This window comes from Macrobrachium nipponense, chromosome 29, assembly GCF_015104395.2.
Source record: "Macrobrachium nipponense isolate FS-2020 chromosome 29, ASM1510439v2, whole genome shotgun sequence".
NCBI lineage: Eukaryota > Metazoa > Arthropoda > Malacostraca > Decapoda > Palaemonidae > Macrobrachium > Macrobrachium nipponense.
Genome location: NC_061092.1, coordinates 23,778,800 through 23,799,283, shown reverse-complemented (window position 1 = coordinate 23,799,283; position 20,484 = coordinate 23,778,800). Strand labels below are relative to the sequence as shown.

The 20,484-nt window shown below is 37.4% G+C and overlaps 2 protein-coding genes across 3 annotated transcripts in view; one reads left to right on the top strand and one right to left on the bottom strand.

Moving 5' to 3' along the window:
* LOC135206191 (dolichyl-diphosphooligosaccharide--protein glycosyltransferase subunit STT3A-like) overlaps positions 1-9,695 on the bottom strand; it is a 37,922-nt gene extending 28,227 nt beyond the window's left edge. Inside the window, exons 1-9 of one of the 2 annotated variants that reach the window (XM_064237515.1) lie at positions 9,607-9,695; positions 7,613-7,729; positions 6,591-6,758; positions 6,102-6,262; positions 5,603-5,693; positions 4,910-5,016; positions 4,305-4,496; positions 3,687-4,079; positions 3,275-3,436 (exon numbers count right to left, since the gene is read on the bottom strand). In XM_064237515.1, the coding sequence (XP_064093585.1) occupies positions 3,275-3,436; positions 3,687-4,079; positions 4,305-4,496; positions 4,910-5,016; positions 5,603-5,693; positions 6,102-6,262; positions 6,591-6,758; positions 7,613-7,721 (1,383 nt within the window). In that variant the 5' untranslated portion in view covers positions 7,722-7,729; positions 9,607-9,695. Of the gene's footprint in view, positions 1-3,274; positions 3,437-3,686; positions 4,080-4,304; positions 4,497-4,909; positions 5,017-5,602; positions 5,694-6,101; positions 6,263-6,590; positions 6,759-7,612; positions 7,730-9,585 lie in introns of both variants that reach the window. The other variant, XM_064237516.1, reaches the window with a different exon arrangement.
* A 915-nt stretch (positions 9,696-10,610) lies between these two features.
* LOC135206190 (MORN repeat-containing protein 4 homolog) lies at positions 10,611-17,607 on the top strand. Its single transcript, XM_064237514.1, has 4 exons — positions 10,611-10,764; positions 13,752-13,947; positions 14,944-15,053; positions 16,914-17,607. Exons 1-4 carry the CDS (start codon positions 10,755-10,757, stop codon positions 17,066-17,068), a joined length of 471 nt encoding a protein of 156 aa, XP_064093584.1. The 5' UTR covers positions 10,611-10,754; the 3' UTR covers positions 17,069-17,607.
* Positions 17,608-20,484: the final 2,877 nt, after the last annotated feature.

The window sequence follows — 20,484 nt, the reverse complement described above, 5'->3', positions numbered from 1 at the left end:
TCCTTCCTCCAGTTCTAGCGTACTGTGCTCAGCCACAGGAGACGCTATCTCACTCCTATCCCCTGACAAACGTTCGGATGCTTCGTGGCCGTCTGCCCCTACGGCCGCGGCTTCTTTGATCTCTGCTGACCACCGACGGCTCGATCCCGAACAGTCAGCAGGAGAACAAGACCGCCTCACTCCTTCTCTGCTCGCGGATCTAGAGCAAGAATCTCGCCTATACCTCCAAGATGAAGGCTCTCTCAAAACCGAGCTCACTTCCTCTCCATGACGATTAATATCGTCTCCGACGACCGTCGGAGAATTCGGCCTTGATCCTTTATCTAGGCGGACAACGCCTTCCACCAACGTAGCAGAAGAGGTTGCCAACTAGCTATTTTTCGACCTTTTAATAGGAGCCTTATCATTTTTTCTCTGTACGTATTTTAAACGGTCTTACAGGCGAAAACAGTATCTGTGCTCTATCCTTTGCTGCACTTTTCGCCCCAACGGCAATTTTGCCAAAGACTGTAGATTTTCTTTGACTCTTTATAGTCTCTACTGGCAACTCTGTGTCGGCTGTTATCCCATCGGCCGCCAACTCACTTGCTCGTTCGGACTCTTGTAAACGGCTTCACCCACTAGCTTTGAGCTTACCAGCCACTGACTTCTTGCCTTTCTTGCTGACTGGGATGTGACTGTCCTGGCCCAAAGATGAAGAAGAATTCACTCTTCTCCTCTTGGCCCTAGGATCAGTCGCGAAATCCAGTATCCTCTTGACTGGTACACGCCGTGACGTCATTGAACTTAGCGATGACACCGAGCTAGACAAAGAAGATGAATCACGCCTTTTCTTTTTGTCTTTCTTATTAATTTTCTTCTCTAGATCCTGTAATTTCTTCATTACAGTGTGTACTACCGAGTCATAAAGCGTATTTGAATCCAGAGGCAGCGAAGAAGACTAAGAGGCAGTAGGCTGCGACGTCATTGCGTCTGCCATGTCGGTGTGTGACGTTGGTTGTGACGTCGCCAATCTTGTAGGGAGAGAGACTGGGCTGCTGCTGCTGGCATCCCTGCGTTTGCAGCAAAACTACCCCCAACATTCTGCATCGCCGTAACCACTGAAGTTGTTGGCGTAGCCACAACATTATTTCCCATAAAGTGCAAGCCCAGGGGATGAGGAATATTCAGCACTGCCGGATTCTGATGGAACCGTGACGCCATATAATGCGACAGCAAACCTTCCAAGGTTGGTACACCTGGAAGGCCTAGCGCCGCCCACGTACCTTCCATCCTGTTCGAGTTGGGAGCAGGCACCTGAAACAAAGATGGCGATGCTCCCCTCCTCCCTGCTGGGAACAACGGAGCGTAAATATTATGCATCAAATTACCCAAAACCCCTCCTGGCGTTTCTGAAAACAAACCACTAGGAGAAACTGAGGGGGTATGGGACAAATCAAAGGCAGGTGGCGAAACATATGGTGCAGTCTGGTGTATTGCTGATACAAAAGAAGCCGGCAACGCTTGTCATCCAAAGATGGCGTTGACTCCTTTCTTTTGTACTGGCCTTTCTCATAAAACTTCCTCCACTGTTCCACCAACCATCAAGACAAACAGAACAAGGATTAGTAACTGTACGTACATTTTCCCTGCACCTACTACACGGATGACGATCCGTCGACACCGAAGTTTGGAATCTTGAACACGGAAAGCCACTGACTCCAGGGCATTTCCTTTGTCTTGTCTTCGAAATGGAAGAAGATCCCGATGGCGATACAAAACACTCCATCTCACCACTTGCACACTCTTACAGCTCACACCCACACTGAGCACACTCAGATAAAGAGAATTAATAAGAAAAATGAAAGTGAAATGGATAAAACGGGCAAACTAAAACCGGCTTTAAACAGACAGACAGAGAACACGTCCTATCTTAAAGGCGGTAGAAATATAACTGGCGGGTCGGTCACACGACGCCAAGGGAATTCTGGGTATACATGCCCCATGACCTGGTATAGATGCCATTAGTCCCTGGATCGCACAAGTTTAATTTGAATTCTACCGGTTTCCAGCTTGGCGCTAGTAAATCCTAATGTTAAGACTGAAGGTTTGTTTCGTATATGAAAAATTACCCACTTAGAGGGTAAATATGTGGGGATATAGTTCGGGCTGGTCAGTGACCAGGGCTAATTCAGGTGTTCAGGGAGTGTATTGCAATAGATTAATTTAATAAACAGCTGTTGTGGTTTAGTAAAACATTCTTGTCTACTTTGCCCATTTCCCATGGCCTTTGAAAACTTCATAATTTGTTAACTGTTTAATAAATTGCCTATCAGTATATTATATTGATGAATATTCTGGGGAGAAAGGGAGGTTTCCTTAAATGCTTAATAAATCAAATTTTGAGGCCCGTCTTAATAGACGAGGGTGTTTGTTCAAGTTAACCGAAATTAATACACCACAGGATACCACTTATAAAATCAGGTTTTAGATGTAATATGATGCAAATAGCCCTTGTTTGCTAGTAGTCTGTTGTTGCAATGCTGCTCTATATAATCATGCAAAAACAAGACTTTTTAATGTAAAGTATATATTTTCTTTCATTACCTCCATTCACCCTCATAATACGGTACTTGAGTTTGTGTGGAGTACGAGTATGAAATTTAGGCCAAAGGCCAGCCACTGGGACCTATGAGGTCATTCAGCACTGAAAGGGAAATTGAGAGTAGAAAGGCTTGAATGGTGTAACAGGTGGAAAACCTCACAGTTGCACCATGAAACAAATGTTGGGAAATGGTGGATAGGAAGATGGAAGAGAGAAAATAAGAATGGAGGTACATAAAAGGAATGAAATAGGTTGCAGCTAAGGGCCAAAGGGATTCTGCAAAGAACCTTACATAATACCTACAGTGCACTGCATGAGGTGCACTGACAGCACTAACCCCTATGGGGTTGATGAGTTTGTAAAAAGTAGTTTATCTTAATTTTGTAGCAGTATAATTGAATATCTGTCTTAATATATTTTAGACCAATAGATGTTGAGCAGCAACATCACTAGTCTTATTTTTTATTCTGATGAATTCACTCAAAAGTAGTCGATAGCTTGATGATGATTGGTTGAATAAATTTAATTTTTGTGCTTTGTGGATTTTACTCAAGCTCGTAAACATGGAACGTGTATTTTACATCCTTGTCTATTCATTTCAATAAACTTATACAAACACCCTTGCCTTAAAATAACAAGTGATTTTGGTCTTAATTTTGAAAAGAATTTGAAAGAATTAAAACTTCTCACCTCACTTCTCATGAAGTAATTGCCTTCAAACCTGGCCTTCTTCTTCTCTGCCTTGACTTCATCTATCTGTTTCATGTATGTTGAGAGCATAGAAGAAACTGCAATACCTGACAAGATGCACATTACAGGTGCCAAAACCAACATGAGACGGACCATCACACCCTGGAGGAAAATTTTAATGTTTTTGATCAAAATGTAACAAACAAATGCAATTAATACCCTAAAATGTATTAACAATTAGACTCATTATTACAGTAAACTTATAATGTAGGCAGAGATCAACTTGCATAAAAGTAAGGAACCCTAACATAACTAAGAGCAAATTCAGTTATTTTCCCAAATATATCATATACACACAGCATCATTATTAAAAACAAAAGTTTAGTTAAAAAATAAAAAGGATTTTACTCACAGCAAAATAAATACTGAGGACGCCATACAAAATGATGAAGATGTTTTCATCTGTAAGCTTTGAGAAGCAGAAGTACAAGCCAACTGGGAACATGAACGTCAACATCTGAAGGTCAAAGTAAAATGAAGACCAAGCTGTGGGCTGATGTTCTGATACAGATGCAATAATAGGAATATTGTTCTTGGCATAAGAGGGATCAAGAAGGGAATAAAATCTTCCAGTCCAAGGAGCAATTTTGCCCATAGCTGTGAGAACTACCAAGGCAAGGACACCTGTAAGTGCAACGGTAGATATCACAGCTCTGAAGAGTACCTCAAATTGGACCTTATTGAGGCGGGAACGAACACAGTCAACAAAGGCATGTATCTGACATAGTCCAAATACTCCAAAGGCCTGAAAAATACATTAAACTCTTTAGGAAGACAAATTATGCAATATCACAACTTTTTCTCCCCCCTACAGCTTCATGAAAACAAGACATATACAATATTACACAAAGGCAATAAAAATTAACCTGTTATTCATTTACTTCTAAAAATATACTTTGGGCTAAAATACTGTATGAAAAATAGTATTTCAGAAAAGTGTATATACTAATTATTTTTTTATCATACTTACACCCATATGTTCAGATGTAGATACTGGTTGGAAGCCCACAAATGATATCTGCATCGAAAGTATAGTACCAATGACATACAAGGTTGAGTATGCTACGTACACCCTGTGTGAAAATCTGCCCGTTATCATGAGTGTCAACACATGCAAAGGAATGATGTTGATGAGGAATACATAACCACCCCAAGACGATACCTAGAAGACAAAATGCAATACTGTATCACAAACATGAATAAAAATCCTACCGTATGAAGCTATTAGAATTAAAGTATACTAAGGCATGAAAAAATCCATTGATAACATGTATACAATATGCCTATGCCATAAAGAATGAAGTTAAAAAATTCATTAATAATACATTTGTATATGCTATATACTTGTGCCATTTTGAATGCAATGAAGTACAAAGAGACCATAAAATCTCAGTTTTTAATGCAATGAAGTACAAAGAGACCATAAAATCTCAGTTTTTAAGTATTTACAGTTGCTGTAAGACAAAAGCTAAAAACCAAAGTAAAGGGAAATACATATGCCCTTGAATATCTTACACTACTTTGAGTAAAACATTATGATCATAACTAACATATCAGCAATTTCAACATACTAACCATGTAAAAATATGCCAAAGCTGCCATGGTAGACCAAAAAAGTGTGCCTGTCTTGACTGCTTTAATCCACATGTAGTAGGTCAACAACATACAGAAGATAGCAATTCCTGAAAAAAAAAGAATAAAATTTATTTCAAATTCATGGTTACAGATATATACTGTGTTTACATACTGTGTATGCAAACACAGATATGGTACATTAAATCAAAGATTATTGCCAGTTTATTTCATCTTGTAGCTACACTGTTTTCTGGCTTTTATTTTTCAGTCTATGTATTTTTCATTTTCTCACCCTGCAGGTCAACTGATTTGTTTCAGTGCCCATTAGTATACAATGTGTCATTTCAATTATTCCATTCTATGAAATTTCTTACCAAATGTATTCAACACTTTCCTTGCCTATATTACCGAGCCTTTGATTTGGGTTACCTATATTACTGAGCTTTTGATTTGGGTATACAAGTATTCCTTTATGTGTTTCAATATTATTTCAATAAATATAATTTCAGCTACATAGTATTAAAAAACTTTACAAGGACAACACACCAGTTAACAATCAGATGTCCTTCCAATCATAACAATAATAAGAATAGAGACAGAGAAAGCAGAAGGAAATCAATTTACTACAGACTGTACACCAATTTCCCTATGTAACTAAACAAAACTATAAGTGACTTCAAATTTCAGACTAACCTTCATTATCATAGGAGCCAGCAACTGAACGTGAGATGTACCCTGGTACAATGGCAATCATGACTGCAGCTACCAATCCTGCTCCAGGGCCCTGATAAGGAAAAAAATTTGTTTTATAGACATCCAAATCTGAAATCATCCAAAAGTAAAGATACTTACTATAAAATACAACAACAATATACACATCTTAAACATCTGGATAAACTACTTTATATTCACGCTCACAAAACCTTCATTATCATACTGTTTATGTATCAGTAAGCACGTCTGCATAAGTTTTTAATAATGGTAATAGAGTGATTCACTCAATGTCAGCTACTTCACCACAATCAATACACTGTGTATGTCAGCATATGATCTTTGCTGCTTAACCTCAAAATAAATGAATTGAGCAAAACAGTATGTATGTACAACACAAATAAAATCAAAGGGTACTGGTTGGAAGACCAAACATTTTACCCTAATAACATTTCAATAAAATATCCTTTTTTAAACTTACCTTGAGTTCCTTAGCTAGGTGATAGGTAACAAGTGTGGTCAAGGACGAGAAAAATGGAGCAAGGAAGACGCAAACATTGCGTACATCAATAGTAATGTTCAACCAATTCAGTACATGATATATAGAAGCTGAAGTTACCATCAAGCCTGGATAAATTGTACCTGTTAAGATTTTAAAATTAAGACAATATTAGCATTTAACCAGTACTGTAGTGGCTTTAAATCTAATTAATAAAGAAAACAACACTTGAAGCTAGGTCACCAACACTTTAAGACACGTCAACATTAAAGAAAACGCATCTTTAAAATTTTTAATTTTTCCAAAGTTCCCATTTCTTTCTGATAATCACTTCCGCTATTATTAAGGTTTATATCTACAGAATTGGATTTATATTTAAAATCAATTGGTGTGGTGTGGTAAGAAAAAGCTTTATGTCCACTCAAGCACTTGACAAATTTCATTTTTCATAAATATTTGAACATCACTCACCTCCAATAATTCTGCCTAAGGGGTACCATGCCCTGTCATCAAACCAATTGTGGAAATTGTAGAAACCTTCCTCTGCGAGAAACTTAGTTGTTCGGTAGTTGAAATATGGATCAAATTCGTGGATAACAGACTCAAATCGTAAGACAGAGAATAGTCTGCACGAGAATGCTGAAAACAAAAATTCTTGTATTGAAACCGCATAGTTACCATATTCAGTACGTAGACAGTAATTTGTAATGCAAAGAATTTGATACACATTGAAAAATTTAAAACAACAATCTTATTTTATCTAATTATTCCCATGTCACCTATAAAAAATACCTGAAGATTAGGGATATTGCCTATCAATTCCCATCTCTGTGTTGACTTTACTATTATCAATTGCAATTATTGAAATTACTGATATTAGATCTGACTTCTGGATTGAATACGAGATACCAGATTGTGTGACTGGTACACTGCATCTTGGTTTATCTAATAGGTTATCAAAGAACTTGTCTTATAACATATGCTTGACCATGTTTAAGGATTAATTCATAACAGTTGACATTCAGTGAGGTACATAATTCCATATGTTAGAGGCCATGAGTGTCAATGATGTATGAGCAATCTGCCAAGTAGGTTGAGTCAGAGAGCATCTGACACCAGAACTGCTACTAAGTTATTTACTATGTGTGTGTGTTGAGTACATAACTAACATGAAGTTGAAATATAATTCAAAGAAAAAGTACATAACTAACATAATTTTGAACAGTAATTCAAACAAACAATAAGAAATTTTTAAAAATAAGAATAATGTACAAAATTACATATACTATCTTCCAAGGAGCAGTTTGTTACAAACCGATACATCAAAACTAATTCAAGCAACAACACAGAATACTACAATACATAAGCTTATCCTATTTTCGAATGATAAATGTATGTGCGTACAACTTTTTCCATAACTGAAATGGGCAGCAAAAAGAGGGTCATCATATTAATGAGAAACTAAAATCTTTGACACAAAAATATTAACTTACATAAAACTGCTGCTAATGACAAAACAGCCATTTTTAGCAATGTGTCCTGCTTCTCCACAGACATCCGAAGCCATCCCCTTGTCCGGTAGTTTAGAACCGGAGCTGACATTTTAAAACCTGAAATCAAACAGAAAATTCTAATTACTATACTTTTTTATTACTTCATGGTATCTGAGTGGTCTTCACAGCTCTATATGAATATAAAGAGAAGGTAATGTACAGTTCCTTTTCCTAAAGTACATGTACTTCTGTAATAGCATTATTATAAGGACTGCCACTGATAATTTCCCTGCCATACAACCTCAGTTACAATTACCAATCTTGACAATTTCTAGAATTATTTCCTTGTACACTTCCAATTCCACCTGGTCATGTATTCCTTAATCATGGTTTTGTTTATTTTAGTCAGTTTATCAATAATAAACTCTCCAGCTGCTTTTAGCTAATTGTTTGTTTATTTGTTTGTATGGTGTTTTTACTTTGCATGGAACCAGTGGTTATTCAGCAACTGGAGCTAACTGGTTGTAATTTCTGTACTACACTATACACACCCTTCTCTCTATTACAGTTAAAAACAATCAACAAAGAAATAACATTTACATTTTGGAAATACCAGAAATTGTATCCAACTTTTCATAATTTTTCTTTATGAACTGAACAATTATCATTATAGCTAATAAAATAATATTAATGTAATAATTATTGCTGTTATTCATAAGATGAACCCTATTCATATGGAACAAGCCCACAGACTTGAAATTCAAGCTTCCAAAGAATACGGTGTTCATTAGGAAGAAGAGGAAGTACGGGAAATACAGAAAGAGGAGATCTTGCCTATTAAACAAGAAAAAATAAATTAATAAAAGAATAAAAATGTACTAAAATGCAATGAGAATAGTATTAGGGTAGTAAGGTAAAAAACCGCATGGTACGGGGTGGACCATGTACGATCAGCGTGAACCCCCAAAAAAGTACATTATAACGCGTCCTGACATCGGAGATGGGCATCAGTCGCTACTTGTTGTTGGTGAGAAACGGAGCTAAAGACCTCTGCTCCGGTGTCAGGACGCGTTATAATGTGCTTTTCCTGGGGTTGTACACACTGATCGTACATGGTCCACCCCTGTACCATGCGGTTTTTTACCCTAATCCTCAGGGAGACTAACACAGTCCAGATCTACCCTGGGAATTTCTACAGGGAGGCACATTTACTTCATAATGAGTGCTGTTGTTCAGCAAATCCAGTTGCTCTAGGCAGGGAAAGGGGAACAGGGATCAATTGAGAACGAATTTTATTAGCTTATCCAAGTTGCCACAATGTTTTATTGGAAAGTGGTGGTTCATTTTCCAACCTAAAAATCACAATTCCCATTGAGCGAGCCATAGGTAGGTAGGCCTAGTACCTACTAGCTACTCCTTACAACAATTTCATCAATGCACCGTACCAGCCAGAGACAGATAGAGACAACTAGAGACAGATGCAAGGAAAATAATGCATCACATAATCATTTGCACTAGCCCTACTGGCAATTACCGACGTTAATAAGGGGTACTACCTACTAGGCATACACTAAAATTCAGGATAGCTGGGCTAACGCCGGGCTTCGATAAATTAGAGCGCGTCAGCTAGGCTTTCTAGATTAATTCAGCCTAAAATTTCGTGTTTCAAAGCAACTTCTTTGTTTATTAAGTCATTCAAGGTTCATTCGCTGACATGTCAATATAAAGAAAACAAAGCAAGAGCAAATTTAAGCTTTGGTCCTGGCCAAAGCCATGTCGTTTGGGACTCGGAAGGTGTCGGCTGCTCATTGGTCGTCAGCCAGCGTCCTCCACTGCAATTGTAAACAAGTGTCTTAACTTCCTTCTGGAAGGAGAAAGACTCGAAATAACAACTAAATAGGTAGTTAAAACAAATCATGAACCCCTTTTGGACCTTTAAAACGAGAACAATGTGCAATATCCTAATTACTCACTTGTCACTTAACTACACTTACAATTTTGACAGATAAACCGAATGAAGTTACCGGTGTACAACACAAAACACCCACATTCTACGTTGCTGCAGATGATACCTTAATTTTTGTATTATCTCTCATTACAAATCTAATTTGAATTTTGTCGTGAAACGCATGCATACAAATAAATGCACATCTATTTAATCATTAAAACTATATGTTTGATTTCTATCAGTAGTTAATAAATAGTAACATGGCATATTGTATTTTATGAATAAAAGCAATATCCTCTTTCTATTCGGTAGACTAGAGTGAAGTGACAACACTTCACATACAAGTGCCAAGCATGGATGCGTTCTTTTCAACACTAGAATGGATTAAGGGTCGAGATCGAATACGCAATGAGTGAATGAGATATATAAGCACATTCCTTAAACTAATAAAATAAAATAAATTTCCAAACTATTCAACAAATTTATTTTTGGCTGTCACTCGTATATTTTTCCCTCTTGTTTTCACGTATGAACACCGCCCTCTCTCTTTGAAGCATATTTGCAAATAAACGTCCTTTTGTTGTCGCTCCGTATGACTTTGTACCAATGTAATCATGTTAATAAATAAGGTTTTATGGTTATAAAGAAAATCTTATCATATGAGCACATTTTTAAACCAGAAAAAATGTGCTTTAGGGAAGCAAGTTCAGAAAGGTTAATTCGCACGTGGAGATATGATAAGCGAAGAGGTCAGTCGTCACATTACAATATTAGTGATTTTTATTGTGGGTATTACCTTACAGTCGACGTTAAATTTTGCTCAGGCATAAAAACACGCAAAGATGCACTGTAGTATAAATAGCCTCTACATGTTCTGTGCTAAAAAAAGATAATCGAATTCCATAGATTTTCCAATAAAGCTGACAGTTAAACTCTTAGGAATTCCTGATTCATGAAAGCCTCAAAATCACTGAATGTTAGTCATCCTAGTATTACTTACATTTGTGTGATGCCTCATTTAACCGTTCGTACGCGATACAAGACGCAAAAGCTCAAAGATATGTGTTCTTATGTGTGAGCCCATAAATGAAGCCCAACAAGTTCCTTTTGCCGTGGCAGAGGACTGGTTCGCTTTTCTTCCTCAGTATACCGTAAAGAGTTCTCACTCAGAAGTTTATCCCACTCCCAGACAAGATGGGTAGCCGTGAGTATCCTCTGAATTCTCTCAATTAATTGCCTACTATTACACCAGAAAAGCAAATTATATTCTGAAATGCCAATATCATCAGTTACGCTACCGAAACTTGTGAATTGCCTATGTTCGATATTTCAAGTTTAGATCTACAAATTCCCGGAACTGAAATAAGAAATAACATTTAAGTTCGATTATTAGTGTTAAAGGAAAGTCATTTGTATTTGATGAAGACGATAAATCTTAAATATACTTATAATAGATGATGGGTAAATTTTCTTTCTTTCTTTTTTTTTTTTTTTTTTTGCTCCAACACATTTCCCCAAACTCCGTTAGAAAATAGTAACTTCCTTTCAAAAGTAACGTAGTATATCATATAATATATATTATATATATATATATATATATATATATATATATATATATATATATATATATGGTGTGTGGGTGTGTGTTTGTGTTTTATGGTCTTCATCGTTTATACTTCCATTTCATGATTTTACATCACTCTGTAGTGTAGTGTTTATTAGTTGCTGACTAATGGTCTTTGCAACTTGCGTTTCATCATCAGAGGGCTTTTCGTAAGGTCTATATTGACTTAAATAGCTTATTAAAGAGTGCACAGGCAAGTAGCGTAAGACCTTCCAGTACTGTAGGATTTCAAGCAGCTTTCTTGTTCAATACAATGGATGTTGTTTTTGGGAGCATCCCTTTTGGATTTTTTTCTACGCTGACGTTTTGATTGAAAGACTTAGGAGGAGATCGAGCGAATCCTAGATATAGAGAGTCCTCAATATATCTATGGGTGGAGATATGCGTTAGAGACTAGAGAGATGAAGATAAGTCGAACAGAGTTTGACCAAAAGACAAATGTGATAGGATATGAGCTCGCGAGCCACGATAATTAATCTGCGAGAGTAGGAGATCAAGAGAGTGCTTAAGTATCTGGCTCGATAATAGATGCATAGGGTGACAGGAGTTAAAGAGGTTAGCTATCGAATTCAGGCCGGATGGAATAATTGGAGGGGGTTTATTATGCATGTTCTGCTACAGAAGTGTCCCTGTGAGGCTGAGAGCCAAGTACATAAGGTGAAGGGAAGACTTGTCATGTTCAGTGGACTGGGAATGGCACCAAACGAAGAGAATATAGTAGGATATTCTAGATATGGCGAAAATGAAGACGTTCATGTGGATGAGTGGTGTGAAAAGAGGTGATAAGATAAGAAATGAGCATATCAAGGAATCAGTTCAAGTCACTGAATTGTCAAAGATCCGGCATCTAATGAGGAAGGCAGATAATGAGCGACATGTTGCAAGGGTAACTATGGAAATGGAAGTGCCAGGGACACGAAGAAGGGGAAAGCTTGAGAGAAGAAAGATAGACTGCTTTCAAGAAGACTTAAAAGGCAAAAGAGAAGACGAAAGTTATAGGACACAAGACAGAGAGGCAGCTGAGAGTTGGCTTTTGCAGTATATTCAGTCACGGAATTATATAGATATATATATATATATATATCTATATATATATATATATATATATATTATATATATATATATATATATATGTGTGTGTGTGTGTGTGTGTGTGTGTGTGTGTGTGTGTGTGTGTGTGTGTGTGTGTGTGTGTACTTTAAGTTTTCGTTCTTACACAAACACACTTCACTAATGAAAGATGCGTCGCCATTGTGAAATCTGTTATGTAACTGATATATACACGTATGTAGATATACTAAAAAGTAGCAACAAATTCCGAAGTCACATATATTCATTTTATGTGTTGTAATGACATGAAATGAATGAATGAACTGTTCGTGTGAGGACAAGCGAGTTCACCCAGCAGTTTACAACTGTGCAGACCTTAACCGGCCACGAGAAGCCTTACAAACCTCACAGACTTAAGAGAAGAAGTCTTATCTGTGACAGAGAAAACGCTTCCTCGTTCCTAAAACTGCACTGAAATCAGATGGTAAAGAAGTGAAACTCAATTATGGTTCGTTTCTTAATTTTCTTGAATTAATGAATTAATGTTTCACTGTCTGTTGTTCAACATTCATTACAGGCATGGGCACCCGCAGCTTATTTTCCAAGAGGGGCAAATTATATATATATATATATATATATATATATATATATATATATATATATATATATATATATATATATAATATGCAGTGGAACCGCGATTCCAATAATTTAAGTGAAGTAAGATGCGATAAAGAAAAAAATACAATGCTAGGTAATGATAACTTTGATTTACTTAAATAGAAAGAATAATTGTTTTAAAATGGAAGGAAAACCAAGTGATGTAGTTAAATGTAATAAATGTAATATATATATATATATATATATAATATATATATATATATGTGTGTGTGTGTGTGTGTGTGTGTATATATATATATATATATATATATATATATATATATATATACTTTTTTCAGGTTTTCACGGGTCGGGAGGGGGTAAGTGCCCCCTCTAGCCCCTATGTGCGGGCGCCCATGATTACAAGGTCTCTGCGTAGAATCGCTGGTACTGGAATAAAAGCTATATATTTTTTTTTATTTTCCTTCATTTCTTTAGATTTTTCTTTGTGATGATATAAAGATTCGGGCATGGCTTCTGAAAACCATTTCAATAGCCACGAGAAAGGTACTACACACACCTGTTCATAACAGGCAGGTAGAATAATAGTCTACCAGCTGGATAATTTATCGACAGCTGTATTATCTTGCGTAGCCACAGATGAGCAGCTGCCTATTCCTCCTCCACTGAACATTTCAGCTGTGGCGCATTACCATACTTGACAAAAATAGATCACCACGCCATGCGTCTTGTAACGATTAAAAGATCCGTAGTTACGCGCATTATGGAGTTATAACAATAAGCATTTCATTAACGGCCGCTTTCACACGTTTCCCAGCTTGCCTTAGATGACTTAGGAAAGCTACTAATATATACTCGTATGCGTCCTTGCTGAAGACCTTCCTTGTATTTTTCAGGTTCTCACCCTGGAGTCGTCAAGTACGGCAGCTACAAATATGACGACGGATCCCAGTACGTTGGGGACTGGAATGACAAAGGTCAGAAGCATGGCATGGGGCACTTCGTCTTGCCCGACGGGACGCGGTACGACGGAGGCTTCGAGAGTGGCCTCTTCAACGGACTCGGAGTCATTGTCTTTCCTGACGGCGCCAGGTAATATCGGGATTCCCTCGGCTCTTGTTAGACACAAGAATGTTCCTTTTAATAGTATTAATAATAACAGCAAAAACTACCGTCCCTATAAACCTTCATCGATGGGAATATAATAGTACTATAGTAGACTCACATCAACCGTGCTTATGTCTAGGCCAGTCCCTTACGGCGCTCCTGATCGGCTGTTGATAAGCCAGTCACAGCGCTGGAAACTCTCAGTCTCACTCCAGAGTTCACATAGACAGGACGTATGTTCCACCTCTCTTTAAAGATATGCCTTTCAAAAGTATCCTTGAGGAGAGGTGGAACATACATCCTACCTATGTGAACTCTCTCGAGAGACTGAGAGTTTCCAGACCTGTGACTGGCTTATCAACAGCCAATCAGGAGCGTCGTAAGGGACTGACCTGGACATCAAATGCACGGTTGATGTGAATCTACTATAGTATTTCTATTTAAAATATTCCTCGATATCTGGATGATACAGTATCAAACTTTTTTTTTTTAAGCCAACTATTCCAGAATTGTCTTTTTCATTTATATAGAAATGGCCCACAAATCCTTTTATCTGACTGAAAGGAATGATATGGTACTATTTCTTATTTTTTATCGTATCGAAGTTATTTTCTCTAAACCACGCCAGACAATTTCCTTTATACACTGTCAGAAGTACTTCGTCTTTGCACTGTTTATTCAAAGAAATTTCGCATATTCGTACATTCAGTATATAATTTACATTGGTTCTCCACAAGCAGATTTCTTTGACGACCATAGCCTCATGTTAAACAACAGCTTCAATACCCATGTGTCTTGTTCGGCCTACCAGTGCAATACGTAAGCTGCTGTACACACTCTTCGAACCAAGTCTCTTGCTTCGACCCTCTTTACATCGTAAACTCTAGAGTATGAAAATCTTATTGATTTCTGCATTGTTTCATCTGTTCATTAGCTACGTTTCGCTGTTCAGTAATTCACGTTTCATTGGCGCCACTGCAGGTACGAAGGTGAATTCATGCAGGGTTGGTTTCACGGGCACGGCATCTTCTGGCGCAATGACAACATGAGATTCGAGGGGGAATTCCGGGGAGGCCGCATCTGGGGGCACGGTAAGGACACTTCGAGACGAAGGCTTTTGTTTTCTTTGAACACAGAGGTTTGTACTTTTATCTCGAGTCATCGGATCTTTCCTAGATGGTAACCCCCACGGGTTGTAACCCGATGTATATCCACCTTTGAGGCGTGTTTAGTACAAGCCCGTTGTGGATGACAGTAAAAACATAAACAAACGATTGTAAATATCTTAAAGATAATGACTCCCAAGAAATATTAATCCTAGATAACGACCCCCGAAAACCTTTGGGGGGTCACTATTTTGGGAAGATCCGATTTATCTAAGAATCTTGGATTTTTTACATTTTATCATTAGATTCCTTTTCCAGCAAGAGAAGGGAGCCTCTGCGCATCCTGTCGTCAACATCAAATTTATTGTGGCGACGAATTATCTATAAAGTTTTATGATTTAGTTAGTTATTTCTTTCTTAAAAATGCATCTTCGCATTGTTAATTTACTATATTTTACACTTCTAATTTTGATGGCATTTTTATAATCTCCCTGGATCGTGCACGCACACACACACACACACACACGCGCGCACACACACGCATTAAGGATGGAATTGGCAAGTGAGGAAGATGATAAATGAAGGGGATAAGTATGATTAAGTCATACTATACTCGGTTTTTTTCCATCTGTCGACCCGCCTGTGGTGTTTGCGTATGGTAACACTGCGTCCAGGGCTTTAGATAAGCTTACACTCGATAATAATAACAATATCCTATTTCGAATATTAACGGTGTAATTCGCATACAGTAAATTATTAAAAAACTTTTCTGTTGCAAATGTACACCCAGATATCCTTTTATTTACCCAAAACTTATACATAGCGTAACTATTTTAAGCCCGGGACGCAGTGTTACCATACGCAAACACCGCAGGCGAGTGGACAGATGGAAAAAAAAAAAAAAAAAAGAGTACTATAATCATATCGACACGCAGAGATCATATTAATCGCTATGATAATGATAAAAGCTACGACAAAGACAATGAAAATGTTGATGAAACTCAGTAACGCGGAAAGTGACTAAGATTCTGAAAATGACAATGTATTAATATCAATGATGATGACAATAATGGTGACGGTAATTTGAATGTTACAATAATGATAATTTTGAAAACGGCAATGATGACGATAGTGATCATGATACCACTGGTGATAATTCCCATAACATTTGATTATAACAAAGCTAGGAAAATAAGGATTCACAAAAATGACTAAAGAGCTGAACATCAACACAGGATACGAGATAAGATAAGGAGACTTTCACAGAACTTTGTGTTAATCTAGGTTGGCGTACCACCTCAAGCTGTAATAGTAAAACAAAGCCATTTCATTATTGTTCGTTTTTTTAGGGATGAATGTCTGAGAGAATGGACGGTAGGGGAATGTAGGTAGTTGATTCGTATAGAATTTGGGAGTTGATATATAGTTGATAAAGATGTAATGTGAAAAAAAAGGGAGTCACAAGTAGCTGAACCCTCGCAGGGTATTAGTGCTGTCAGTGCACCTCATGTAATCAACTGTAGGCACTGCTTAAGGTTCTCCCCTACCCTCCCGATCCCCTACATACTCATCCCGCACCCGGGATGGGCAAACAAGTTTGTATGAGGAGGGTGGATGTCTCCCTTACCCTCCCATTCCCACACCTATCCAGGCCCACCCGGAGCGGACAAACCAGTTTACGGGGGGTGGGTGGCTGTGTCACGTCTCTACTGTCACCCTGGGTCGACAAACTAGATACACTTAGGTTTCATTACTATAGATCGTTGTTGCTATTATTAAATAATGTTGTCTTCGCAACTGTGTCAAGTATATAAATAAACCTGAATCCCCTTTGTATTATTGCAGGACTGGTGACTTACGCCGATGGCTCCAACGGGTTTCCCCGAAACGAAGGTTTCTTCCAGGACTGCCGATTCATGAGGAAGACCAAATGTCCTCAGGTCATCCAGAGAGCGCAGAAAGTCTCGCACATCGCTCGTGCTCAGATGGATAACAACTAAATTCATCTCGGAATGGCTGCTTTGGTCTTTCTTTGTAGTTACTTAACTAGACTGTGCTATCGGTAGGCTGAGATTATCTTAAGCCTATGAAAAGTACCCACAGAACTCATGCCTCAGATTGTGTGAACCGCATTCTTTATTCAGCCCAGAACACTGCACGAGGACGTACAAAGATGCCACACATTGTTCTTTGAATGGTATAATTCCGAAATTAATTTAGAAGCACTTGCTAAATACTTGTATTCACGACACTTACTTCTCCAGCTATCTTAGGTAAGATAAGATATAAACTATTTAAGTATGAAAACAGAGGTATTGGAATGACCAAAAAGATATTTCCGACGAACAAGGCGACTCTTCTGGTAAATGAAGACGTCAAGATTGTTCAAACAAATTCGTCACAACAGCTTTGCAAACTGACTCTAAATACTTACTTATCTGTACATAGACCATTTCATTCATGAATCTGACACACTGTAATGACTTTACGGGCTTAAGAAGCTGGAAATCCATGTAAAATAAACAGAAAAGGAACAACAGAGGTGTTGTGAATGACCCCTATCCTATTCGTTAGACTGATGCCAAAAGTTCAACGACAATTTGTATGTTTGATGAGAATCATACTAAAAGTGGTTTTCATGATTCCGTCGGTTGATGGCAATATACTAGGGTGATTATGGAATGCTAAATTTCTCCAGAGATCTCAGTAGCCTCCTTATCTAATTTGTTCGGCCTCCATGATCCAGGATGTAAATTCAGCTTAAGAAATCTTTTTAATGGAGACAAGCTCTTCAGAAGCAGCAAGCGCTTTAAAAATCAGTTTGCTAAAAATCGCTTGGTATGCTTTGGCTAATATAATTAAGTAGCTAAACGGTGGAATCCATTTATTACCGATCATTTATGTTCAATTTTTTTCTTTACGATAGAGCTTTTTCAGTCAATCCCCACAAATGTATCACACACTCGTACTAGAGACTTGGTTAAACTCTTACTATTGGAATAAGAGTCTTCGTGGTGAAGTTTGGTGGGCGTTTCTAGCATCGAGTAGATCGCAGCATTTGGTAAGACTAAAAGCACATTTTTTTTAGGGGGGAGGGGGGGGGGGGTGGTGGTTTGGGCTGTGGGGGAAGCCATTGACAATGAATGAATGTCATTGTAACCGATGGCTCCGGAGTTCGTGGAAGTTACCAGGTGAATGAAGGCCCGATCGATCGCAATGCTTTTCCCCCTGAAAAGTAAATCTTGGGCCAGAAACAAGTACTTGGAGTATTTATCCTTTTAGAAATGGCAATGATAAAAGAAAGAAATGGACAGAGCGGCACCAAACGCGAGATTCCTTAATAAAACCGTTTGCAAATTCGTGCAAGGTTAAAGGTACATGGAGATCTGTGAAGAGAAAAGTATTTATATCACATTGTGGATCTTGAGACTACCAGATAATGACAAAGAATTTGGACGGTGATTCTAAATATCTGAAGGATGGCATATAGAACTCTGTTCAGAGGGCCATTCATAGATCATGTTCCCAATGAAGTAACAAATATGAACGTGGTAGGTTGGATTTATTTATGATGGAATTAAGGGAACCTACCGTGTTAACTGTTACTGATAAGAGATGAGCGATAAAATTCTCCTTCCGCTACATATTAATAAAGAAAATTTCATGTCGATTGAATTCAACATAAAACAAAAGTTGGTTCGGGTACTGATTCCAGACGTGATACGGAAATCGAGGTCGAATATCACGATAACTCTTCTTTGATGACAGAGCGAAACCAAGCCTAGGTAGCTTGGTATCATAGCAGTTCATAAGGAGAATGATTCGTGTTCATGAAGTCTTTGGTGATCAAATGAGACAAGTTTTATGAATGACTAGAAGTTTATGGTTGATATGTAGGAAGAAGAATAATCAGGATTCTCGATCAATGGCTGCACACACACACACACATACATACATACATATATATATATATATATATATATATATATATATGTATGTATGTATGTATGTGTGTGTGTGTAAATATATATGTGTACATATACACTGTATGATAATGGTGGACTAATGCAATCTCCCTCGCTTAAAAACCATATTTTCAAATACTTCATAAAATGGCCTAGGAACTTGGACTCATTATAAACATAGAAGAATAACTGACTAATATTTATTGATAGGGGGAGAACTGATCATATATAAGACCTTAAATGCATGGAAGGTAAATGACAGTGGAGTGAATAAATATCTCAGGCGTAACCAAAAAAAACCCCAACGAAGCTACTTCAGAGGACAACTGCATTGTTTCCTAAATTTAAAACAAAAGGCTAACGCAACAAGATAAAGAAGAGCTTATGTAACACACCTAAACTAATATAGGGTTAGCTGTTTAAGAGATACCTATGGAAATAACCTTCATATGGAATAAGAAATAGTAATAGACCAATCTGAGGAATGAAAAAACCGTGTAGCTCTGCTTAACAGAATGTAGATAAGAATTCATTTTAACCCTGAGTAACATGAAAATAATTATAACTGCAATAAGTTGAAAGATATAAGACATACACGGACACAAGAAATTGGGAAAAATAACCCTATTAAGTATGTGATAGACACTATAGTGATTATGCAAAAGAACTCCTGGTATTATAATGCAGGATTGTCAAATTTTATTGTTAGTGCTATGCCTAATACACTATTATTTGATTAAATGAAAAAATACATAAGGACAGGGTACAGAATATCCATAGAATGATGAAACAAAATAATTTTTAACACACTACCGCAGTGTACAGCTTTCGATTAGATAAATAAATTAAACAATATATCACAGACAAACTAATCATAACTAATATTCTGTTACTTATAAAACTTAGTTAACAAGATACTGGAAAAACTAGTGGTAGAAGTTTGGTACAAATGAAAAGAGTAAAACCTGCTCAAGTACATGTGCAGTTGGACGAGTCAGGGCATGGTCAGGGAGCCGTTACAAAGAGAAGCCTCGACTACTGGTAATATATTGAATTTCTATTTCTGTCGCCATTCTAATTGTGAGCTACATCCTAAAAAAGCTCTAGCATTAATTTGAAGTACGGCTCCTTGAGAACAACGTTTGTTTTATATCCTCAATTCAATAAGTTGAAAGATTTTATGATGTCACTAGTTTACAAGCAAATCTATCGATAACTATATAACATGTCGTAATCAGCGTGCGACCAACCTGACAGGAAATGCTTTATAATGTCATCACTAAAGGCCCCCGACTTTGGGTTATAAGTTTTGTCATTCTAAACGATTTCGATGGCAGAGCATCAGTGGAAATTGAGAAATTCATCGTGGTATGGATGTACTGACAATCTGAATGGCCTTGAAAACAAAACAAAAACCAAATGAAACAATGCAATTGACCAAAAGAATTGAC

Bases quoted from the DNA above. Each gene is read 5' to 3' on its own strand.
- LOC135206190 (XM_064237514.1), top strand. The intron at 13,948-14,943 runs GTAATATCGGGA...GCGCCACTGCAG, and splicing joins GTCTTTCCTGACGGCGCCAG to GTACGAAGGTGAATTCATGC. The intron at 15,054-16,913 runs GTAAGGACACTT...GTATTATTGCAG, and splicing joins AGGCCGCATCTGGGGGCACG to GACTGGTGACTTACGCCGAT.